General features: G+C 42.9%; 1 protein-coding gene across 3 annotated transcripts in view; it reads right to left on the bottom strand.

The window, feature by feature from the left end:
• Positions 1–21,848, bottom strand: part of TTLL4 (tubulin tyrosine ligase like 4) — a 36,506-nt gene extending 14,658 nt beyond the window's left edge. Inside the window, exons 1-5 of one of the 3 annotated variants that reach the window (XM_025441660.3) lie at positions 21,682–21,848; positions 8,282–8,375; positions 6,776–6,873; positions 1,227–2,814; positions 262–371 (exon numbers count right to left, since the gene is read on the bottom strand). In XM_025441660.3, the coding sequence (XP_025297445.1) occupies positions 262–371; positions 1,227–2,716 (1,600 nt within the window). In that variant the 5' untranslated portion in view covers positions 2,717–2,814; positions 6,776–6,873; positions 8,282–8,375; positions 21,682–21,848. The remainder of the gene's footprint in view (positions 1–261; positions 372–1,226; positions 2,815–6,775; positions 6,874–8,281; positions 8,376–21,681) is intronic. The other 2 variants (XM_025441661.3, XM_025441658.3) reach the window with 2 other exon arrangements.
• Positions 21,849–25,981: the final 4,133 nt, after the last annotated feature.

The raw sequence follows: 25,981 nt of genomic DNA, 5'->3' as shown, positions 1-25,981 counted from the left end.
TCCTGAAAAGCCAGGAACATCACCCTGCCACCTTGTACCACCTTCTGTGAGCTTGGCAGCAGCACGAAGAAAACGACACTGGTGGGCAGCAGGGCTAGCGAATCAACTTCCCAGAAACCACGACCACCCTAAGACCCACAGGCAGATGGGGATGGTAGGTGATAAAGCAAGTCAAGGTCCCAGTCAGTATATAACTGTCAGGCCCCTCCGTCTCAGGTGGTGACCACTTCCCAGCTGGAGGGGAGAGAGTCCCTTACTCACCTTCCTCCTCTTCATTTTCATCATGGCTACAGCAGTCCTCCAAACCATCTACTAGCTCTTCTTCTAGATCTTCAGCCTCACCCAGGTCTGGCTGGAGGTCTGCAGCTGAACTATAAGAAAGAATCATGCCCCCACCCAGTCCATGAGAGAAGTCAGTTAGATTCTCATTCCTTCGTCACCTGCCAGTGTTCATCTCCCCCCACTTGCCAACCTGCTGCCTCTTGCCTGGATCTCATAAGTCCTCTCGGCCTCAGAGCTTAGGTCTAGTCACAGCTCTTCAGCTCTATAGCCCCTGTTGTGCAGAGAGGCACTTTGTCTCCCATCTTTGAAATCCCTCATAGCACTTCAGTGCAAAATTCTACATGCGAAACACCATTAGTGAATGGTCATTGATTTCAAGGGTCCCTAGACCTCTGGGAATTCAAAACAAGGCCTCGGTGGACCAAGGTTCCAGAGATGTATCAAAGCACAAGAGAAGGAACCCAGTTTGTATATGCCCTAACTCTGAAATGACTGTCAAACAAGGAATGACAGAGTCTGAGTTGGTTTGGAATTAAGAAAAGTCACAGGCCCCAACATGTTTGGTATTATTTCTTCCTGCTTATAACCTAAAGCAGGGTCAACAAACTCTTTCTCTAAAGGACTAGGTAGTAAATCTTTTCAATTTTGTGGGCCAGTTTGTTGCACCCCTACCCGTGTGTAACAGGAAAGTAGCCCCAGTTAGCAGTGCGAATGAATGAGTGAGGCTGTGTTTCAATAAAACTTTATTTATAAAAGCAGGCAGCAGCCAAGATTTGGCCCACATGCTGGTCTAGTTTGTCTACCTCTGCCCTATAGTGAAAACCAAAATTCCAGGACAGCCAAAAAAATAAAACCAAACCTTCAGAGACTTAGTTTCAGTGCCACCAAATTACGGCATATATGTTCTACTGCTCTAAATGAATCATAAACTTTCTCTAACTTACCCGATACCCCTGGCAGGGAAGTCCGGTCCTCTGGCTTCCGTAGGCCCCTCCTTCCCAAGTTGGCCCAAGTGGATGGAAGAGAGGCGGGTGGCCACATCAGCTACACCCAGGGGCTGAGGAGGAGCAGGTGGCTCAGGAGTTTTGTCTTCTCCGGGTGGTGGGGAGTCAATGGCAGATCCACAGGCAGGGCTGCAGCTGAGCGCGCTGGCATGTGAGGCAAGGAGGTGAATGCTGATGCGTTTGGTACAGAAGACTGTACCGTCCAGCTCCAGGGCGTCCGAGGGGCTGGGCAGGGTCCTACTGTTAGCTCCAGCATCCTCCTGGGGGAACTGCTGGCCTACGGTGGGAGGTTTCCACTGCCGGTTCCTGTTGAGGAGCTCACACTGCAAGCTGGGGTTCATGAAACGAGATTGTTCCAACTGGCAGCCTTGCCTTGGCTTCTTCTCAAAGCCTCTTGCGGCCAATTTCCTCACCGCCTCAGTGAACCGAACCTCCCTGGTCAGAGCCTGAGAAACAAAGTTGCCATCCAGGCCACAAGGATGTGGCTCTGCTCTAGTGGCTAAGTTACTCCGGTTGTACTGAGGAGAGGCAACACTGGTGGTCAAAGTGTCTAAGGAGCTAGGGGCAGAGAGGGTGCCAGGGGCAGGGGCATCATCTAGGACAGCGCCATGGCTCTTGGGTACCTTGTGTTCGACAGGCTGGAGTGCACAGTCTCCGGTGCCCCCCGAATGATGCCAGGAGACAAGATGGATCTTGGGTGAGGATACTGGCTTCAGGCCCTCTGTGGCCTGCGATAAAGGCACTTTAGTGCTATTTGGCCGCATGAAGGAGTTGTTATTTAGCATGGGCTTGTAGGAGGAGGAGAGTGGAGATGGGATCTTCCCTGAGATGGCAGCAGCCAGGCACTTCCCCGAAGGGTTCTCCCCAGCCGCTCCCAGTGAGAGGTACCGATCTGTGGACGAGGACGCCATGGGCTGGGCCATGGGGGACACCGTGAAAGAAGGGGCCTTATTGGCAGTGAGTCTGACAGGGAGGCCCTTGTGAGGGAGAGAAAAAGGTCTTTTTTCCGGCAGGCTTGAGCGCAAGCAGAAAGACTCCAGCTGCTGGTAGGGTTTGTGCCTGTGGCTGGAGCGGCGGTACAGCAGCGTGCTGCTGAACAAGTCTGGGAGGGAGCGCAGGTAGCAGGAGCTGCCGTGGCCTGCGATGACAGCTGAGTGCCCCGAGCTACACAGAGTGCCCGGGCAAAAGAAATAGGCTGGCTCGGGTGGGACACCCAAGACGCTGGGGCCCAACCCTGCTGAAAGCGTCCCCACGTGCTTTCTCTCCAGCTTCCAGATTGGCTTCACCTGCTGATGGGCCTGAGCCCAGGCTCTGCCCTCAGAGGCTTTCTCCGGTGGTGGGGCAGGCGCCGTGTCTGAGGGGCCGCTCTGCTTTAAGCTGTTTCCCCGGCGGAGGCCAATATCGTAGTGCTCTGTTCTCGCTGAGGCCATGAGGGGCCCCCATCATGGCCACATGGCCTCGTGGCCCAAATTGGAGAAGGTGCCCTGCACCTCCAGGAGTAGCAGCTGCATCCTTGAAATCCGTCAGCCTGAAGGGAAGAGAAGCCATTGGGGATGTTACAGTTCCAGGAGGATGGACGCCGTGCTACTGGGGGCCTCAACTAAGCAACAGAGCCATACCTCTGTCCCTCCTGGGCAACCAGCTGTGGCTGTCACTTAGGACCCCGAGAGAAGAACAGTAGATCCGTACCACGTTTTCAGTGGTCTTCCTGCTGCCCTCAGGCCATCAAAGCCGGCTTCATCAAGGACTGGGAGTTTAAGACTACTAATGGGTCTGCTCATGTGTCCCCACTCCCTCGAGCTCTGCTCTCGTTCCAAAGAACAATACAGCTGTCTCACCATCCATGACTTCACTGAGTGGCTTTCTTTTCTCTCCTAACCCTGGTGTGGCTTGAAATAAGGCAAGGCTGGGGGTGCCAGAGAAACCAGCCAATATCTTCCTCCTCACCAACCAATTCTGAAAGGTCAACGGTCACTAGAGAAACATATTTTACATCTACTCGTCCCTGACCAACTCTCAGCAGCCCCTGCTGTTGTCTGCTTTTCATAGCGAAGTGTGACAAGTCAAGATATAAGCAGAGAATTCCCCTGCCAACCTCTGGAGTTCACCTGAGTTCAGCTGAGACAGTGATTTCACCTCTTCAAGCATCTTGCCAGCTATAGGGACTTAAATCCCATCACACATGTTGGTGGGGGGAAAAAAAGAAACAAAATGGAACTGGATGCCAACATTATTTTACTTAAAGTGATCTTATTTCCAGCAGCCACAATGGGCCAGGAGAGTTCAGGGAATAGAACATAAGGGAAGGAGGAGGAGGATCACCCCAAACCTCAGATGTCAGTTTGGGCTCATCTCAGGGGGGAGGGCCTGTCTTACACGTTCCCTCATTCAATGTTTCCTCTAAAGCAAAACCTCTGAACCAGCCAGTAATTCTGAATTCCAAACAGTCCATTAAGCACAGTCATTTACTGTCTAAATCAAAGTCATAAAACCATCTTCAGTTTTCACAAATGACAAAAAACAAGACTCTTCTATAAGAAGTCATTCATCTGGGATAATTCTGAATGGAATCCTGGCATCCTTACCAAGCAAGCAATTTTGCAATGGCTAGGCAGAAAGAATTAGCAGAGAATTTTTTGGTTCAAGTTACTTTTAAAACACAAACTTCGATGGGGAGAGGACCTTGTATCTTGATGAGACTAGCTACCAAGGAAGACCCCCGATTTCTGTCTATATCTCTAGGAACTGTGGGTGTCGTCTCTGCACAGAAAGCCTGCAGAAGCCACATGATGTCATCCTCTTTTCCTGCGAAGGAAACTACATGGATTCTTTCTAAAGGAGAGAGAGTACGAAACCACAACTGATTACTGCCAATATTCAATACAACAGTGGGCTAAAAACAGCCTACGTTCTAGGACTAGATTTTGATGCCAATAACCTCAAATTAAGGACACAGAAAATGGACCTCACCATGTCCCAACTACAGAGTTACGGTGCAGGGGATGTTACACTCTGTGTGTTTATGGTAGGCAAGCACACACAAGAGAAGAGTCAAAGCCTGCCAGGGACTTTACAAGACCACACATGTGTGTATTGTATACACTCAACAGATTCACAGTCCCAACTCACATAGTTCCTCTTTCGGGAATCCACATTTTACCTACCAATGCAATCCAGCAGACACATCAAAGTGATAGGAGAAAAGGGCCAGGAAATGAAAATGGACTGGTAGGCCTGAAAAATACCGTCCTCGGGGCTCCTCATGCATATCCCGCTATCTCAGACCTTCATGCCTCCATAAGTGCTACTCCCTGGAGTCCTTCCTTCTCTTTCCCCAGACTTAAAAGTAATCAGCTTGAATATCACCTTCTCCAGGCAGCCTTCCTGGGCTCTCCACTTTGAACAGGATGCCTCATCTGCGTGCATGCCATCGTCATTGCTTCTACTACACTGAACTTGAGTAATGTGCTACTCAACTGACCAGGAGCGAAAAGCTGTTTCCAGCAGTGGGTGGAACACAGTAAGTGCTCAATATTCTGTTGAATGAATGAATAAACTGAAGAAGTTTGGTAAATGAAGGGGAAACACAGGAGCAGTGATGAATACTAATTTGGGTACCTAAAAAATGCCAGGTACTGTGGTAGGCACTTTACTTCTGTTATCTTATTTAATTCTCACAAAAACCTTACTTCAATTTGTTGATGATGAATCCAAGAATCAGAAGAACTAAGTAACTCTTCTATAATTAAACAACCAATAATGAGTGGTGCCTAGATTAAAACTCAACTTTGCCTGACTCCACATGTTTCTTAAATAGGAATGAAACACATGCTTAGTCCCTGTCCCCTCAATTATCCTTAAGTTTCAGGGACAAGACAAAACCCAGGCTGGAAACACTCCCATTTATACTGAGGCCCTTTGTGGATGAAGCTTGTAAGAGCATGTGTTCTCATTAGCACTGCAGCCAACCCCACTTTCCCCTGTTGTCATGGATGCCCACTGCACAGGACTCCAGGGCTGGGTGAAAAGAACTCTTCCATTCTCCCTTTTGCACACACCATGCAATGTCTGCCTCTCTGCATCATATCACATGAATCCTCAGTTCCAGGAAAATCGAATGTGAGTGGCCTAGCATCTGGCTGGCTTGACTTCGAATCCAAATGAGGAAGAGGGAAGCAAAGAATACACTCCTTCCCTCTTCAGAGCCTGCGAGTAGCCTGCTCCCAGGCAGTGTGTGAAGCAGGCCAGCTGGGCAAGTGCCAAAGTAAAGTGGGTTCTCCTGACTAACGAGATTCTAAATCTCGTATGTTTTTGCAAAGGCTGTTTCCCACTCCTTGTTTCCTCTCAGAGTCCCCATGATGTGGAGGATGGCAACTTAGGAAAGAGCCATCTGTATTCCCAAAGAAGCATTATCTGGACACAGGGATCAAGCAGACAAGAAGATGGCTCTGTAAAAATCTCTTTTGGGGAAAGAGCTCCATCACTAGTAAGAGACAGCCGAGGTTGGCTAAGATGGCTGTGTCAGGAACTGCCAAGCAAAACAAGTCTGTTATGGCAGATAATCTACACAGAGCAGATTTGAGAACATGAAGTAAACAATACCGCTCATAACAGTACCACATACAAGTGTTCCAACCTGGTATCAGTTTCTGGCTCAGGAGTAGTGTCTGGTTTACACGAGGAAATGGCTGTCAAAGCAACTTTCTTCCTTCTCTTTAGAGATTCTTGATGAAATCAAAACCCTATGTGAAGAGGAAGCAGGACCTAGCTAGAAAATTTGGGCAACCTGGATCCCAGGAACCTCTGATTGCTGCCATAGGTAACCTTTTCCCACATGCGGCCCTTAATAGCATTGCCACTCAAGTGCCATGGAATGACCCCATCTTCCTAAAGGAATGAGGAATGACAAACTTAAAAAAAGTATTAGAAGGTCTAAAATATAAGAAGTAGAGGAAGTCAGAAAATAGTTGCAAAATACAACACACTAGAATAGTGGTTTCTGCCATAAAGATGAAGTCTAGATAATGTCTGCGGCCAGACCCCACAGACGCATATATTCATAAGGCTGTTTTTCCATGAGGTCATAAAACCTGTCCCTGTAGTATACCCTGGGCTCCTGACACAATGTCTGTGAGATCCTTCTCCCCACCTCCTTCAAATTTCTAAGTGCACTGTGACAACATACACTTGGTGTGTCTATGTGTGTGTGCCTTTGAATCTCAGAACAGGCTGCCCATCTCCCAGGAAATATTTTAGGATGAGACACTGAAGGCAAGAGAACAAGAAGGAAAAGTATTTATATATGTAGGAGGCCTCACAGGTTGGAAGCCTTGTTTTAAAAACACCCAACTGAAGCAAACCTAGAGTAATTGGTGATTATATAAATTAAAAGATTCACAAGTCCCATTATTTTCATCCAATTTACATACTTTTTTTTTTTAGCCATATATGGCCACTACTTAAAAATAAGCAAGGGAATTCATACTTACTCTCTCTGACTAAGCCTAAAGGATACACCATCAGTTGACCCTCCAATCGAGAGCTTGGGAGGAACTTACTTTAGGAGCCAACAACACAGTGACCTCATCTGGAAAAAAGTATTTTGAATAATCTGATATATTTCATAGAGCTATTAATCTTACATCTTTCTTGCTCCTACACATTATCCCTGGGGAACAAGAGGACTTCAGGAGTGAACAGGGGCTACAAACACTACGTTACTGCCCCACAGAGTTCTTTAGAAGCAAACAAGCCTGTTTCTGGTGAAGTTCCTCAATCAAGGTCCAAACAGGAAAATACCAGCTGAAAAGAAAGGTTAGTTTAGGGCAGAGCAGCCAAGGAGTGAGTTCTTTGGAAGGAAAGTCTCTTTGAAACTGCTCTCAGAATATTTGAATATGTTTATGCCAAAACACAGGTCTGGGTGGCCCAGTTGGTGAGCGTCCGATTCTTGATTTCAGCTCAGGTTTTGATCTCAAGGTTGTGTGTTCAAGCTCTGTGTTTGGCTCTATGCTGGCCATCAAGCCTACTTTTTAAAAAAAATCAAAACAAACACACACCAAAGGTCTGGCGGATATCTCGGGGAGAGGGTTGAAACAAAGATAGGGCAGGGGCAGGGGCCACTTTTCCAGTTTACTTGTTTAATCTTTCAAAACAAACAACAAACGACCACATGTTACTTGAGTGAAGTATTTCAAGAGTCTCCAGGGCACTACTACTACTCACAACCATGCTGGGCCAGCAGTTACCACTCCTTCATAACTCATGTCAAACAGATGCTCTGATGAATAGTGAATTCATTCAATGCTGAAACCAGACAGCTGGAATGCTTGGGAAAAGACGAGAGGAAGTACCATAACCCCCACTGGGTAGCAGTGAAATCAAATTAGAAAATCAAATAAAGTATACTGCATGGTCCACACTAAACATTCAAGGGATGGTGTTATCATGCTCATTATTACCAGCACCAGATGATCTAACTTTTTCCCCTCAGCCCTTCTCAACCTTCCATGAAGAGGGGTGGAGAGGGGGACACACATGGAGAAGGCAACAAGTATTCCACTGCAAAATTTCAGCTAGTACAAATGTTCTTTTATAAAAAGACACAGTAGTCTAGTTATCTGGAAACTTCTGTGAAATTTGTTATATTACCAGTAACTGGGTTTTTCAGTAGCAGGTCAGCTTGGCACTAAAAAACAACTGAAAAGTGCTCTAGGATATACCCAGAGAAGATGCTGGCTTCTGGCGTTTAGAGTTTTTATATAACTAGGTGGTTGGGATTTCTGAAAACACTGAGTGAAAAGTTAAAAAATGATTGTTATGCACCTAGTGATCACTACATACCGTTTGTCAATAAAAGGAACCAAGGAACTGGAGCTCCTTGGAGAACTGGGGCAGGGAAAGCATCAGATGAGCGTGACTGTCTCTTATGCTGCAAAAACTAAGGAAATACTCAAATTTTGATAGAAATACATTGTAAGATCATAGAAATAGCTCACCTCACAGTTAACACTAGATGCTTTCCCTCTAAGATCCAGAATAAGGCAAAGATGTCTACTCATTTCTATTCGACATTGCTCTAGAAATTCTCACCTGTGTAATGAGGCAAGAAAAAGAAGTTAAATGCATGTAGATTGCAAAGGAAGAAGTAAAACTATACTTATTTGCAGGAGACATCATCTTGTACATAGAAAATCCTAAGAAATCTACAAAAAAACCTATTAAAATAAGCAAGTTTAGTAAAATTATACAATACAAGATCAATATACAAAAATGGATTTTTTCTCTACACTAATGAGTAAAAAATGAAATAAAAGAAACAATTCCCTTCACAATAGCATCAAAAAGAATAAAATACCTAAGAATAAACTTAAAAGAAGTACACCAAAAACTATAAAACACTCCCAAAAGAAATTAAAAAGTTACATAAATGGAGGGATATAACATGTTTATGAATTGGAAGACTCAATATTATTAAGATGGCAATTCTTCCCAAACTGATCTATTGAGTAAATGCAACTTCTTTTTTAAAGATTTTATTTTTTTAATTTTTATTTATTTATGATAGTCACAGAGAGAGAGAGAGAGAGAGGCAGAGACACAGGCAGAGGGAGAAGCAGGCTCCATGCACCGGGAGCCCGACGTGGGATTGGATCCCGGGTCTCCAGGATCGAGCCCTGGGCCAAAGGCAGGAGCCAAACCGCTGAGCCACCCAGGGATCCCAGTAAATTCAACTTCTATCAAAATCTCAGCAGGCTCTTCTGATCCTACAACTTATATGGAAATAGAAAAGATCGAGAACAGCCAAAAACAACTTTGAAAAAAAAAAAACAACAACAACAACCTTGAACTTATACTACCTGATTACAATAATCAAGATAAGGTAGTATTGACATAAGAATAGATATACATATAGATAGATAGATAGATATAGATAAATATATATTTATCTATTTAACCAAATAGAGTCTAGAAAGAAACCCTTACATTTATGGTCAATTAATTCTCAATAAAGTTGCCTATGTAAGGATAACCTTTAACAAATGATGTTAGAACAAGTGGATATCCATGTACAAAAAAAATGAATTCAGACTCTTACCTTACACCATAAACTAACTCAAAATGGATAAGAGAGCTAAGCATAAGACTAAAACTATGAAACTTGTGGCAGAAACATAGGAGAAAATGTTTATGATCTTGGGCGATGGAAAAATTTTAAGAGAAAATGTGGTAACCGTCTAGCTGTTAACTGGATTATATCACAATGAAGAATTTAGAAAAACACAATTGAGAGAATAAAAAGAAAAATGGGAGAAAATATTTGCAATTATAAAGGACTTATATCTAGAATATGCTAAGAATTCTCACAACTCAATAAGATGAAAACAAACCCAATTAAAAAAAATTTTTAAATAGGCAATGTGAGGGATGCCTGGGTGGCTCAGCGGTTAAAGCATCTGCCTTTGGCTCAGGTCGTGATCCTGGAGACCCGGGATCGAGTCCCACATCGGGCTCCCTGCATGGAGCCTGCTTCTCCCTCTGCCTCCGTCTCTGCATCTCTCTGTGTCTCTCATGAATAAATAAATAAAATCTTTAAAAAAAAAAAAAAGGCAATGTGACTAATAAGCACATGAAAAGATGATCAATACCATTAGTCATTAGGGAAATGACAATTAAAACCACAGGAAGATACTACTACACATCCACTAGGATGGTTATAATCAAATGGATAATAGTAAGTGTTGACCAGAGATGGAGAAATTGGAACTTTCATACATTAGTGATGGGAATGTAAGATGATACAGCTACTCTGAAAAACAGATTGGCAGTTTCTTCAAAACTATAATATATGATGACCCAGCACTTCTACTCCTAAGTATCTACCAAAGAGAAATTAAAGCATTATGTCTAAACACTTACACACAAATATTTATACCAGCATTTTTCTTAATAGGCAAAAACTATGGATAATCTGATGTCTATCAACTGGTAAAGGAATAAACAAAATATGATATATCCATATAATGCAATTCTGCTCAGCAATAAAAGGCAACAACCTGGATTAACCTCAAAAACATTCTGCTAAGAAAAAGAAGCCAGACATGAAAGACTATTCTGTAGGATTCCATAATTCCATTTTTATAAAATTTCTAAAAAAGACAAAATTATAGATAGAAAGTAGATCAGTGCTTGCCTGAGGCTGAGGGCAGGAACAAGGAATGACTATAAGTGGGGACGAGGGAACTTTACGGGGTGATGAAAGTGCTCTAAAACCAGATGGTGATGGTTGTACAAATGTACAAACTTACTAAAACCGATCAAATTCTACTTTTATAGTGAATGAATCAATTGTATGGTATGTAAATTATACCTCAGTAAAGCCATTAAAAGTGGAAGGGAAAAAAAGGACAGAGGAGCCAGCTTAAAAGAGGCTCCTTCTAACCAAATCTGGGACAACCTGAGCAGCAAAAGAAATGAGTATCAGACTATGTAAAACAAGAATCCATGAATCCATAGTGATACAAATAAAGAAAAGGATGAATGAATAAATGGGGGAGAAGTAACAACACTCCCTTACAACAGAATTCCAACTGTTAAGAATAGAAAATCACCACTGGCCACCACCCTGGTAATAACTGCTTCTGGGTGAAAGTATATTGGAAAATGGGACAATTATAATATCTAAATATTATATCTCTCAAAATATCTCTCCACAAGATATTTGTTAATTATGAAGGGAAAAAAAAAAAACAGAACTTGGGGCGCCTGGGTGGCACAGACAGTTGAGCCCCCGACTCTTGGTGATGCTTCAAATCATGATCTCAGGTTTGTGAGATCAAGCCCCACATCGGTTCCACACTCAGCTCAGAGTCTCCTTAGTTTCTCTCTCCCTCTTCCCCTCCCTGCCACGCATGTGCATGCTCTCTCTCAAAAAACAAAACAAAACAAAAAAACAAAAAAAAAAACCCATAACTTTACAGTAGAAAAATCAGGCAGACGCTGCCATAATCAAGTGATCTAAGTTCCCATCATCAGTAAGAGCACAAATTGGCATTATGCACCTCATTATGACTCACTGAAGGACACACCATCACATCTGTGATTCCCTGACCTAAATGCACCATCTGAATACAGGGAAATATCAGACAAGACCAAATCAAAGGTCATTCTACAGAATAACTGGTCTGAACTCTTCAACTGTGTCAAGCTCATGAAAGACAGAGGCTGAGGAACTATTCCACTTAAAGGAGACAAAAAAGGACAACCAAGTCCAATGTGTGCTCCTAAAACAAAGGACAGTGACAGGACCATTGACCATATCTGAATAAGGCAGATCTAGCAATAACATTATAGTTACGGTATTAATTTCCTGATTTTGATGAATATACTGTGGCAATTTAAGAGGATATATTTGGTTTGGGAAACATTTAGGGGGTTTTTAGGAAATATTCAGATGTAAAGAGGTTTTGTGCCTGCAACTTACTGTCAAATACTTCAAAAAAACAATTCATGGTTCATTCATGAATAAAAAAGCAAGGGTGGTAAAATATCAACATTTGATAAATGTGGGTAAAAAGTAAATAGGAATTTTTTTGTACTGTTTTTTGCAGCTTTTTTTGCAAGTCTGAAATTTCAAAATAAGAAAGTTAAAAAAAAATTACTACTACTTAAAGAGGAGTTTTGTTTTCCTCAGGCCAAGAGGCAGGCAGCATACAGTCACCTTCAACTCTTCTGCGGAAGTGAACTGGGAGGAATGGATTTTACCAGGGAATGATTCCAGCCAATGAAGCAAGACCTACTCCTTGCTCCATTACCTGAAGGAGGCTTGACTGGGGATCCATCTGTCATCACTAAGGTATAAGAACAAAGGTCACATGCCTTGTGAAGGGCCTCCCCAGAACATAAGTCTTTTCAGTGTAGCTACCTTTATATGAACCAGCCACCCAGCATACTCTGCTCTCATGTGTGAGTGAATTTGCAAACTTCGGCTTAAGGGGAGTTCGAAGAAGAAGGCAAATACCAGAGACTGGCAGATACAGTTCAACACACTTTATCTGGAGCCCATCAACACAGAATCTCGGGGGATGTCTCCAATTTTTAGGGGAGAAATGCTGTTTAAACCTGATTCTATGTGAAAAGCTCCCTTGCCCAACAAAACACTACCTTGTGTTGACTTCAACCTAGAAAGCAGTTGCTGCCAGCACCAGCTGAGAAACAGGAACCTAGAGGCTGAGCTAAGGACTGGCTAGAGAAAGGGATCATGGTGACAATATGGGAAACTCAAGGTTTTCTATGATTCCTGTTATTCGAGAAGGGAACATGCTTTCTCTTCATCTCCCTGAAATTAGATGGCAATGTCAAATTTTAATAAAGTCACGCTAAGGACAAAAGGAGCAGGGCCGAGATAAGAATGCATCAGTCATATTCCTCACTTAATTGATTCACTTTTAGAGCCAAGGTTAATCCTTGTAGAGTCAGGGGCAGTAAATAAGCTGCAATTGCACAAAAAGACTTCAGTAAAGACAAAACAAAACAAAACAAAACAACATACAAGCAGAAGGGGCTAAGTCCCTGGGATAGGTGTTCATGCAACACCAAAACTCCCAGCATGCCCTGGGTAATGATTTCACCCTGACCTCAGATCTTCATTCCTACTCACTCAATCCAACAAGAAGTCTTTCTAGCTTCAAATACACGTCCCTGGAGCCATCTATTCTCCATTTCCACCGTTATTACCTTAGTCCATACTATTATTATCACCTCTCACTGCTGGTTTCCCTGAACTCTTACGCCTTCTTTATATTCAATTCTCTAGACTGTGGTGGAGACGCTCTTTTTAAAATGTAGCTTAGGGATGCCTGGGTGGCTCAGGGGTTGAGCGTCTGCCTTTGGCTCAGGTCATGATCCTGGGGTTCTGGGATTGAGTCCCACATCGGGCATGGAGCCTGCTTCTCCCTCTGCCTATGTCTCTGCCTCTGTCTCTCATGAATAAATAAATAAAATCTTTTAAAAAAAAATGTAGCTTAGGGATCCCTGGGTGGCACAGCGGTTTAGCGCCTGCCTTTAGCCCAGGGCGCAATCCTGGAGACCTGGGATCGAATCCCACATCGGGCTCCCTGCATGAAGCCTGCTTCTCCCTCTGCCTGTGTCTCTGCCTCTCTCTCTCTCTCTCTCTCTCTCTCTATCATGAATAAATAAATTAATTAATTTTTTAAAAATGTAGCTTAAAGCCATCTGGTGGCTCCAAGGCCTACGTGATCTGACTCCTATCTCTCTGACCTTATGCAAGCCACTCTCTTCCCTCAGCAAGGCATGTTCCCACCTGCGTTCCCAGGGGCTTTGTTGTTCCTTCTGAAACACTCAGATCTCCCAATGGCCAGCCCAGTTCCCTCAGCATTCAGCAAACATCACCACCTCAAAGAACCTATCTACACTAATACTGTACCACCCCCAATCATTCCCTATCACATTACCTTATTCTAATATGTTTCATTCTTCAACTAGCTGAAATTATTGTGTATTAGTATTTCCTTATAACTGCCTAAAGAAACAGTGGACGAATAAATACGAACTGATATTTTTTTAAAAAGGTGACCAATGGAGTATGAGACTTACTTATGTATACCTTGTCTATCATTTTCATTTCAGGCTGTATAAATGAATCACCTAGTCAAAAACGCTGTTCATTATTGTTACAATAAAAACTTTAATTATTTATACATTCCTTTGTTATTTGTTTGTGTTCTCTTCCAGAATGAAAGCTCTTTGAGAACTGGGGCCTTGTTTACACAGTCTGTGCCCAGCCCTGGAAATGTAATCGGGGCTCATTAAATATTTGCTGAATACACAAATGCATCTACAACAGCTAAAACCAGCGCAGCCACAGTGAGCCCTCTTCCGATTAAACAGGTGCTCATCTCCTACCAACCATCTCCTTGTTGCTACTTTACACAGTGCAGGAACTTGGCCACAGCCACACCCAGGTCCTTTAGGGGTGCCTTTTCCTTCCCATGAAGCCCTCTCCAAAGTCCTCCTCAACTTCTGTTTTATCCTCCCTCTCACATCCAACTAATCTGCCCTTGCTATTTCAACCATTACCTGCAGAAGAGCCACTCTTCAGACCTGACCTCTCTCAAGCTTCACGTCCCGGTCACCAATTGTCTGTTCCACCTTTCCCACATGCATATCCAACCACTTCAAGCTTGCCACACTAGCTCTGCACTCCTGACCTTCAATTTTTTTTTTAGTGGAACCTTCTTTCTCTCAGTTACCTAAGAGGAACACTGAAGTCACTCTTCTTCCTTTCCCTTATTCTCCAAAGCCATACAAAGTCATTAAACTTGAGAGATTCTTTCTTCTGAGCATGCTTCCTCCATTTACTTCCCCCGCCCCCTTGGCAGAGTTGGACCATTGCAGTAACATCCAGACTGAGGTGTTTCTGGGGTATGCCCTTCCGAAGTCCATCCTGTAAGCAGCATCCAGATTAACTCTGCTTTATTTTTCACTTAATCAGGTTATTCCCCTTTCAGAAATTTCCCAGGGGTCCTCACTAAGTGTCACAGTAGCCCACCAATCACCTGGATCAGAATAGCATGGGGTGCTGGGGCGAACTGGTTGACTCAGTCAGTAGCGTGTGTGACTCTTGATCTCAGGGTCATGAGTTCATGCCCCACACTGGGTGTGGAGCCTACTCATAAATAAATAAATAAATAAACAAACAAACAGGGCAAACAAACATGAGGTACAGATTCCTGAGCCCCATCCCATCTTCAGAGTGGATTCAGCGGGCTGTGGTGGGGCCAGGAACTTGCATTCTTAACAAGCATTCCAGATGATTCTCACATGAGTCAATAAATAAAATCCAGATTTCTTAGTTTGGGCTGGAAGGCTTATTCCCATCTCCCTCTACCTTAAACTCTGCCCTATGAACTCTTCTGGTCTTAACACTAAACTCTTGGAATAAACCTTTTAAACTTGCCTGTAGGCCTTTACTCCATTAAGCCTCTTCCTTCTGAATCCTCATATTTCATTTACCTTTTCCAGGTAAAACTCCAGGTTCCAGCTCAAGCCCACCCTCTCCATGAATAATATCTCTTGCTTCTTTATCCCTCTAACTTGATACTTTACAAAGGCTACTCTTACCACTGTTTTCTTCTCCCACAGGCTACGCCTCATAAGCTCCACGATGGTTTCCACAGGGAACCCCTGTGTACCTACATTATTCAGGTGTGTATCTACACTATAAAGCTAATCTGGTAGAAGAAGAAAGACCCCTACCCTAGTAGGGCCTCCTCCCCAAACAACTTCAGGACACTCGGTCCCTACTAGAACAAAGTTTCAAAAACAACTGGCTTGGGGTGATGGATATGTTCCATGTCAGTTATACCTCCACAAAGCTGTTAAAACAAAACAAAACAAAAAACTGACTAAAGGATAAGAAAGAAGGATAAAGACATGCAGAGCATTCTAAAGATAAAATGGACTGAAACATCCCTTTCTATCTACATACCTGGCTCAGCCCAATCCCTACCCCCTCCAAGCACCTGCCTGACCAAGTGCAGGACTCTTGCAGTAGAATCCTGACCGCCATCCCTGGCTACAGCCTCTGCATCTGGCGTCAGGGATCACACCGACCTGCTTTGTCATCTTCATATAGCTCTCGGAAACTGCCTCTCTCATTCTGCCTTCCACTCTTTGAGATGTAATTTTGCCTCAAGTTTCTTCCTTAGTCGAGAGTGAATGATGAGCAGCCTATGCTAGAAAATCTATGGCTGTTGTTTCAAACTGTCAAGTCTCTCTAGAGGCCCGGTCCAGACCAACTTGGATGATGTACCTATTTCTACAGAAAGCAATTATTCATTACCTACTGATTAAATCACTCTCTTATATCACAGCAGTGGTGTGTGGCTCCTGGGATCTGCAGTTTCCTTTTTCTCCTCCACCTAGGTGTTTCCCTAGGTCACCAGGGGAACTCAGGACATCAGAAATGGTTCAGAGTCTACAATTGGAAAGAGCTCTAATGGGATCGTTTTAATTGCTCAGGAGTTATTTTAGAAGACAGAACTGACTTACCTGGGACCAAACAGAATGGGGAGGAATGTAGGAATCAGACTCGTTTTCTCTTATGAGCTAAATCCCTAGCTATGTCTCCCTTAAAAAAAAAAAAAAAAAAGTTGGAGGGGCAATGGAACTTCTAGAAGGCTTACTGAGAAAGGAAGGCCACTACCCCAGTCCTATGAGAAGGGAGGGGCAGTACTGCAAGTTAAGATAGCTAGTTTCCGTAGGACCCTGGAGTCCCGGGATTGAGTTCTGCATCGGGCTCCTTGTATGGAGCCTGCTTCTCCCTCTGCCTGTGTCTCTGCCTCTCTCTCTCTCTCTCTCGCTCTGTCTCTCTCATGAATAAATGAATAAAATCTTTAAAAAAACAACAAAAAACTATTTTCCTATCAAAATTCAGATATGATTTGCCTTTTTAATTGTGCTAGCCTTCCCACTGATGGTACAAAAGCAATGGTGGGCCAGACTGTTGGTGCTGGTGGACCAAGTTGGATCCTTTACCCCCACATGCTTCCTCACTACACAGCAAAAGAATAGCAGCTTCACTCAAGAATGTCCTTGATGACACAGTAAAAAATCATACTAAATCTCAATTCCGGAGTGCATCTTTTTAATAATGTGACAAAACAAGCAGCACGTGTCAAACAAACACTTCTGTGACATCCAGAAGGTGGTGGCTATCTCTAAGGAAAGCAGTGTGTTTGTATTGCAAAATTTTTCTGTGGAACACCGTGTTCACTTGAAAGAATAAATGACACAAAAGTGATGGGTTATTCAGACTTTGGCATTTGGCAAACATTTTCTAGAAAATAAAGTGAGTCTGTCAATTCAAGAAAAACAACTGACAGTACTTGTTGCCAAAGATAAAACTTCAGCTTCCAAGAGAAAATCAGAATTTGGGCAAAACTGTATGCCACCATGAGCTTGACAGCTTCCCCAAATTTAACCATTTTTCTGGTGAAAGTGTGGTGGTGATAATGTGAATGATTTTTTTCATATTGTTAATAAAATGTGGCAACATTTGGAAGAGCTGCATAACTCAGTGAAACCAGTGTTTTCCAGATACCTATCACAATGTTACAGAATCAGGTCTGGGTAAAAGGCTGAGTGGAAAACAAGCAAAAACAAACAAAAAAACAAACAAACAAAAAAAAAACCAAAAAAAAAAGAAAAAGAAAAAAAAACAGTCAAAATGAGAGACAGACCAATGGATTTTAGCATAACAAAATGTGAATAGTTCATTTCAGATTCCACATTGCGATAACCTTCATAAAACCATCCCTTAACTTTTGTGTAATACCAAAGAATACCCATAATTATCTGGAAGGCTATTAAAAATACTCCTCTCTTTCCAACTAAATGTCTGTGAGGCTGGATTTACTTAATAATTCAATCAAAACAACACATTACAATTGACTGAACACAGAAAGAGATATGAATATCCAGCTGTCTTCTATTAAGCCAGACATTAAAGAGATTTGCAAAAACAATGCCTCTTCTCACTGATTTCTTTGAAACAGTATCATTTTTCATTTTAAAAATTCTGCTTCTGGGGGTGCCTGGATGGCTCAGTCAGTCGAGTGTCGACTCATGATTTCAGCTCAGGTCATGATCTCCAGGTCATGAGATGAAGCCCCACATCAGGCTCTGTACTCCACGTGTACTCTGCTTGTCCCTCTCCCTCTGCTCCTCCCCACTGCTAGCGAGCTCTCAAATAAATAAATAAATAAATAAATAAATAAATAAATAAATCTGAAAATATAAAATAAAAATTCTGCTTACGATAACATAATGTATTTATTATTTCTAAATGAATTAATATTTTTATTTCAAAAATGGTAAATGCCAAGATTACATATCCCACATTAAAAAATATATTGAAGATCCTGAAGAGGTTTTAAAGTGCATAAAGGAGTCCTAAAAGCAATAAGGCTGAGTACCTTTGGTCTAAAATACCATTGCCTGTCTAGAACATCCATGAGGGCTCCTAAGGACAAAGTTCTATGTATTTCAGGGCCCAAGAGATTAGCAATCCCCATATTTTTTTCAAAATGCCTGATCTAGTTTCCCAGTTCTGCCAGAGGAAAAGGGTAAGAAATTCAGGACATTTAAGAAAATTTTTCTCAGGGTGCTTGGGTGGCTCAGTGGTTGAGCCTCTGCCTTAGGTTCTGGGCATGATCCCGGGGTCCTGGGAGCAAGTTCTGCATTAGGCTCCTTGCAGGGAGTCTGCTTCTCCCTCTGCCTATGTCTCTGCCTCTCTCTCTGTGTTGTCACTCATGAACAAATAAAATCTTAAAAAAAAAAAAGAAAGAAAGAAAATAAAATTTTTCTCTGCATTTCATGGACAGATCAAAGTACCTAATCTTGTGCTAAAATCCAGGGAGCCTACAAGACAACTCAAGGTCACAAAGCAATCTAGTGGAGAAGCTAAACTCAACTCCAGATCATGAGTGTAAGATCCTGAAGTTAAAACTTCATTCAGATGCAGCTCTTTAGCAAGTGCCTTTTCATTTATACTCATTTTTGTATTTGGTTATAAATTCTGTCTCCTTCTTTTATCCCTTTTCCTCTTCTTACTCTCTCAATGTTGGTGTTCCTAGGAGTTCAGTCTTCTCATTTTGCTTGGCACATGAGTAAGTGCTCAATAAACTCTCCTAGAGCAAGCTCTTCCATCCCATGACCTCAACCACCTCCTCCATTCTCAACTTTTTATCATCACCCAGACCTACAGAATGACCTCCTAGGCCTCTCTAACCTGGATGTGGGGAGCACAACTTGGTGCATGTCCAGTGTGAACCCCTTTATCCTCCTCCTTAAAGCTGCCCTTGCTCCTAATAGTTTCTCTAGCATTACCACCCACCTGGTCACTAAAGTCAGAACCTAGGATCATTCCAAACTGATTCTTGTCCCACTCTGTATATTTTGCCACCAGGCTTTGTCTAATCTATCAACTTTAAAAATCTCTAACCTCCCCACCCCCCCAAAAAATCTCTAAACCCTCTCCATTCCCACTGCAACCAACACAGAGCCCTCAACATCTCTAGCCTGGTCTCTAGTTTTCTCACTGGCTCCCTGCCTCCAGTCTAAAATCCTCTCCTAGGGGCACCTGGGTGGTCCAGTGGTTGAGTGTCTGCCGTTGGCCTAGGTCATGATCCCAGGGTCCTGGATTCGAGCTCTGCATCAGGCTCCTCTTAGGGAGCCTGATTCTTCCTCTGTCTGTCTCTGTCTCTCATGAATAAATAAAATCTTTAAAAAATAATAATAAAAAAATAAAATCCTCCTCCAACCCACACACTGATGCTACAGTAATCTCAAACACAAATCTAATGTTATCTTCCTGCTAGTTATCTTTCCAGTTTTCCTGCTACATACTCTTTTAATGGTTTTACTCATGTATCCCCAACAGAATTTAAATCATATATTCCTTGCACATTAAAGTTTAATTCTGAGATTCTTCATCAGAAGTTTAAACAAGTTTATTCTTTTGGTAAAAGTAGGTAGAACCTAGTAAACATTTTATAGAAAGAACTAAGTTAAGGATTAACTGTATTTGAATAAGCATTTCATGATTTGATAAAATAATTTGATAAAAAATTTCCTATTGAAAAACACACATCTAAACTAAAAGAAATCTCTTTAAAAGTTTTTCCGCAAGTTTTATCCCACAGCCTGAAAAACCCATGGTCTCCAAAAAAACATTCTAGCCACATTTAACTGTTGAGTTCATCTGAATTCAGAATATCACAAGAAACAAGCCTCCCCCTAAGAGCAATGTGTATTAGGGGAAGACAGGAAGCCTTCTGGGTTTTCAAAGTAATCACCAAAGGAGGCTTTCCTGAAATCAGTATTTCCCAATGCTCCACTTGGCAACCTGATGTTTTTACACTTGGGATAAAACACTGTAATTTGGGAGGTGTGAGGGATAGAACATCCTGTCAGCCCCACCTTTTCTCATAAGGTCAGTTTTAGAAGTGTTCATTTGGAAGCTGAGGATCTGGAAATTGATTCTTCTACAGTTATATGTGCAGGTGTCTTCCTTGGAAGTCCTGGGCCCCAATTACCCTGCTTGAAATACCTGAGGAAACTGTTCTCTTTAAGAAAACATCTAAAAAACAAAAACAACGACAAAAAAAACTATGGTCCTCTGTGATCTAACCCCTATTAATTTTCCTCTTTCTATTTGTCATTGGATGGCTACCTCCAAACCCAGGTTGCATTTGTCAAACTGTTTCCAGTTCTCTTTTTAGGCCTTGCTGTGTTTTTTCTAAAGTTACTTTGTATCTAGAATGTGCTCTCCACTTCTTTATTCCCAGAAAACACTTGATAATTTTTCAATGTGCATTCAGTCCAACCAACAAGCAGCTGGTAATAACTTTCTCAGCATCAAGGGGGAGGGCGTGGATCTCAAACAGTGTTTCAATACTTGCTGCAAGAAATGAAGATGGACAGAAAGCTGTCCCGAAGGGTTCCCTAACTACTTCCTGATTGGCTAAATCAACAGGTGAAGAAGTAGAGGAAGATGCGATTGGAGTATCTAAGGCAGCAAGGAGGACTCTATAAAGGAAGGATTAAAACATTTCCTAGATCCAGAATGAGGGTGCGAAGACCAAAGAATGGGGATCAGATACATAGTTTTCCAAGCGAGTCGGGTTAACTTTCCACGAGGGCACACACCACGCAGTATGGCAAACGCTTGTACTTGGTTAAAATCTCCCCCGGACTATAAGCTCCGCGAAGACAAGCCTGCCTCGTTCACCACTGCTGTCTTCCAGCGCCTTCCACAGTGCGCCGGCTCATTAAATATTTGTCGATGTTCGTAAAAAAAACGTTGAATGAATGATTACATAAAGGGATGGATAAAGGAGAGAAATTTACAAGATCTCAAATTCTGTTTGAAACTCTCCAGTTTAGGAAAGCACTTCTCTATAGCTACAGGATGGGGACAGGAAAAGGTGGGCATCCATGTTCAACTCAGCCACGAATGGAGAGGAGCCTGGGCTCACCCCCGGGCGGGGAGGATTTAAACCGCAGCGCGGCGGGAACCAGGAGGACGGAGGCCCAGGCTGAGGGGATGCTGCGGGGCTGCCTAGGCTCCCGGGGCGTGGCGGAGACCGGGAAGGGTCCCGAGGCCGCGCGAAGAGCCGGCCGGGTGGGAGGCCGCAAGCCCCCTCGCCGCCCCGGACAGGGAGAGGCGGCGGGCAGGGCGCGGGGCCGGGGCGGGAGGCGCCGCAGGGCTGGGGACCCGCGCGGAAGGACCCGCGCAGAGGGCGGGGCGGCGGGGCGGCGGGGCGGCGGGGCGGCGGGCGGAGGCTCGCTCCCCCGGCTTCACAGCCACACTCACCTAGTCGACTCCGCCTCGCCTCGGCTCCGCTCGCCGCCGGCTCCGCGCGGCTTCCTCCCTCCGCCTGCTGGGCGAGCTGGCGGCCTCAGACGCCCCTAGCAACCACGCACCGCCGCGCGCCCCGCGCTCCCAGCCGCCGGCGCCGCCTGCCACGCACTGCGCGCGCCCCCAGCGGACGGACTGAAGGCCTGGAAGGGGCGATCGCGGCGGCGGGCGGGCGGGAGGCCGGCGCGCGGAATCTCGGGGGTTGTGGGGCCCGGGAGGGCAGGCCGTCACCTGCCTCGCGCACGCGCAGTCGCTTCAGGGCGCGTGAGACCCGGAGGGCGGAATTCTGGGAGATGTAGTCCTGAGATTAACACAGGCCTCCAACCCCCACCCGCTAAAGAGTACGTTCTGGGATTCCAGGATTCTCTGGGCCTTGATGCCACCTCACCTGTATGGACTTTTTCTTTGGCCGTGCTTTAATTCGCTCCTCTAAAATCAAAGAGTTCAAACTTTATTAAAGAAGTTTCTTAATAGTTCTTTTAAGCAAAAGTCTCTTGACTTTGAACCCCAGGAAAGGAGACATTGCTAGATCCCCTTTCCCTCCAACCCATTTTACCCTAACTCCAATCCACTCAGTAGAGTACTATTACAACCACCTGCTTTATGGGCTTCAGGTATGAACTTTAGAAAAAACTGACTCAACTCATCTCCCTAGGCAAGGCAGACAGTACCCCAGATGTCCTTAGTCCGAGATATCACTAGACCTAATGGATCTGAATGACAATCGAAAGAGCTAGAGGGTGAAAAGGTCTTTTCTAAACAGTAGGCTACAGAAATAAAGGACATAATAAAAGGTGAAACTATCCTAATAAAAACAATCTGGACCAGAGCAAGGAAGCTTAATAATTGATTTCAGCAACAGTATTGACAGATGCTAAAACCATGAGAGGACTGACTGGAGGAATTTACACAGGAAAGATCACCTACATATTTTAACCAATCTTAGATTATTATTTTTTTTCCCAATCTTAGATTATGAAATGTGAGACAGCCATAAATTATGTCCCCTAATGTGATGCAATTTGAACCTCACTATTTAGGAAATAGGGTATTTTTGTCAAAAGATAGTTGAATCTGAACCTAATATAACCTTTGACTCCAACTTCCACTTCATAGGAAGTAAAGAGAAATAATGACACTGCAAGAAAGCAATCCGACGAACCCAGAATGTGGGCCAATGTAGAGATAAATGGCCTCATTTCTTCAACAGTTTCAGAGTTTTTTTTATAGAGTGAGGTGTTCTAGATTGTAGGAGACTTAAGAGATTATCAAATGCAGTGAGTGGACCTTGCCTGGATCCTGATTCAAATAAACCAATTGTAAACGATATTTTTGAGACAACGGAGAAATCTGAATGTGGACTGGGAATATTATGAACAAAGACAGGTGTTAAGAATCCATTGTTAATTTCGTTACTGCAGTTGACTGAATGGTGGCCCCCCCTGCCACAGATATATCCACATCCTAATTCCAGGAACCTGTAAATATTATATGGAAAAGGATTTTAAGAGGATTAAGGAATTTTCCTGGATTTCCTGAGTGGGCCCTAAATCCCATAACAAGCGTCCTTCCTGAGGCAAAGTGAGATGTCACAGACACGGAGAAGACATAGAAAAGAGGAGGAGGCAAAGTGACCAAGGGGGCAGAGGTTGGACTGATGTGGATACAAGCCAACGAATGCCTGGAGCCACCAGAAGGTGGAAGAGCCGAGAAATGGATTCTTCCATAGACTTCTGAGGGAATGGAGGTCCTTAAGACAAGCCTGATTTCAGACTTCTGGCCTCCAGAACTGTGAATGAATAAATCTCTATTTTAAGCCACTAAATTTGAGGTAATCCATTGTGGCAGCTACAGGATACTTTGACATTTTGGTTATTTAAGAGAATACAGATAGATATTTTTAGCGATTAAATGACACAATGCCAGGGGTTTGCTTTTCTTTTAAAATACTAATAGCAAACACCCTAGAGGCAATGAGCACACTCAGTACCCAGGTCCTACTTTCTAATACCATTCTCCAAAAGAGATACCAAAAGAACAGGGGTTCCTTGAAGAAATGGCTGATTCCAAGACTAGGGTAAGAAATATACAAGATGATGAGCCTGAAGCATTTTGTAGTGCCAGCAAGAAAAACCACTCTGGTGGGAGTGTATCACAGGAGCTAACTGAAAGAACTACCAATGACCAAAGTTGGAACAATTTGAACAACAAAATTAAATAAAGTGGGCAGCCCCCGTGGTGCAGCGGTTTAGCACCGCCTTACGCCCAGGGCGTGATCCTGGAGACCCGGGATCGAGTCCCCCCTCAGGCTCCCTGCATGGAGCCTGCGTCTCCCTGTGCCTGTGTCTCTGCCTCTCTCTCTCTCTCTGTCTCTCATGAATAAATAAAATCTTAAAAAAAAAAAAGTAAGCAATTTAAAAAAAGGCAAAGATGAGAGATGGTTCTAGATTGGAGACAACACAGCTAACACAAAACATGATCTTGGGTTGGATCTTGGACCAAGAAAAAAATTGGTATAAAGAACATTACTGGACAGAGGTGGGCAGCGGGAAGGCTAAATGGGTGATGGGTATTAAGGAGGGCATTTGATATGATGAGCACTGGGTGTTACATGTAAGTGATGAATCACTAAATTCTACTCCTGAAACAAATTAACTATAGGTTAATTGGAATTTAAATAAAAACTTGAAAACAAAACAAAATGAGCCATTTTACAAAACACAGAACAAAACATTATTGGAACAATTGACAATATTTGAATATGGGCTGCAGGTTAGTTAACAGTATTATATTAATGTTAAATTTCCTGATTTTGTCAATCATGTGGTGATTATATAAGTGAATATCCTTGATCTCAAGGAATTCCTACATAAATCTGAGGAGGTAAAAGGACATGATATTTACAACTTACTAACAAATGGTTCAGGAAAATATGGTAAAACCAGTTATGGCAAAATGCTAACGATCAGTGAATCTGGGTGAAGGGTATATGCAAGTTCTTTGTAATTATTCTTTTACCTTTTCTTTAAATTTTAAACTATTTCAAAATAGAATGCCTTTTAAACCATAGCAATGACAAAATTTAAAAATGAATAGTTAAGACCAGTGTGACAAAACGTTTATAACAGCCGAACTGTGGGATCAGGGCTTGGGAGTTTATTATGCCATTCTCTCTACTTTTAATGTTTGAAAACGTTAACCTCTTTATCACACCAAAGGAGTTAAAACACATATACACTCATACACATGCAAAACCAAACACAGGCACAAATCCTCAAACCTTCCAGACATTCTCTGAATTCCAGGCACTACTCAGACCATTCATGTCAAATCCTCTCAGCACTTTGTGCAGTGATGTAAAATGAGGTGAAATTGTTTACATATTTCTAAGCCCTTAGATTATATGCCCCCAAGGATGAAAACATGTTTTTTTATTATGCTTTCTCATAAACTAATTAAATATTGCTTTATGTGATAACCTAAAAAGTTTGCATATTTAATTTCTCTATATCAATTTTTTTATGTACCAGACAAGCATGGTATTTCTAGCTAATATTTAGTGAATTATTTGTGGAAAAAAATAATTTTTTCTTAAGGTAATTCTTCCTAGATCATCTTTTAGGGGAGAAAAATCTAGATTTTAAAATACAATACTGTATTTGCCTGAATCTAGACAAGTCTTGAAGAAGTACTGTGGTTTTGTTAAAAACAAAAACAGAAGTTCTGATCCGTTAAAGATATACACCAAAGTACTATGGGTAACATTCTATATTTCCCAAGATTTGTTTAAAAATATTTGAAGAAAAAAATCTAAAAAATAAATTAAATGATTGAATAGAGAAAGAATAGATATGGTAGCTATTGGAACCCTAATGGAGTTCACTGAACTCATGTCTCTCCTTTCGTGTGTTTAAAAATTTTCAACTAATAGACTTAACTAACATGTTCAAAACATTCAAACCTTGAATTTTCCCACCCAGTACCACTTCACTAATAGCCTTCCCCATTTTAGCTAAGGGCAATTCCATTCTCCCAATTGCTTAGGCCAAGAACTTTGAAGTCATCCTTGTCTTCTTTTCTTTGTTCACACCCTCACATCCAATCAGTCAAAAAATCTTATTTGCTCCATGTTCAAAATCTGACTACTCTTTACCATTCCATTGGTGCCACCACAGCCTCCTAAGCACTCACCGTGCCACCCAACAGCCCGCCCCAACCCCCAACTCTTTACAGTTCATGCACACCAGAATGAAGA

The sequence above is a fragment of the Canis lupus genome, chromosome 37 (assembly GCF_003254725.2).
Source record: "Canis lupus dingo isolate Sandy chromosome 37, ASM325472v2, whole genome shotgun sequence".
Classification (NCBI taxonomy): domain Eukaryota; kingdom Metazoa; phylum Chordata; class Mammalia; order Carnivora; family Canidae; genus Canis; species Canis lupus.
The sequence above is the reverse complement of the archived record's forward strand: the minus strand, read 5'-3'. Positions and strand labels throughout refer to the sequence as shown.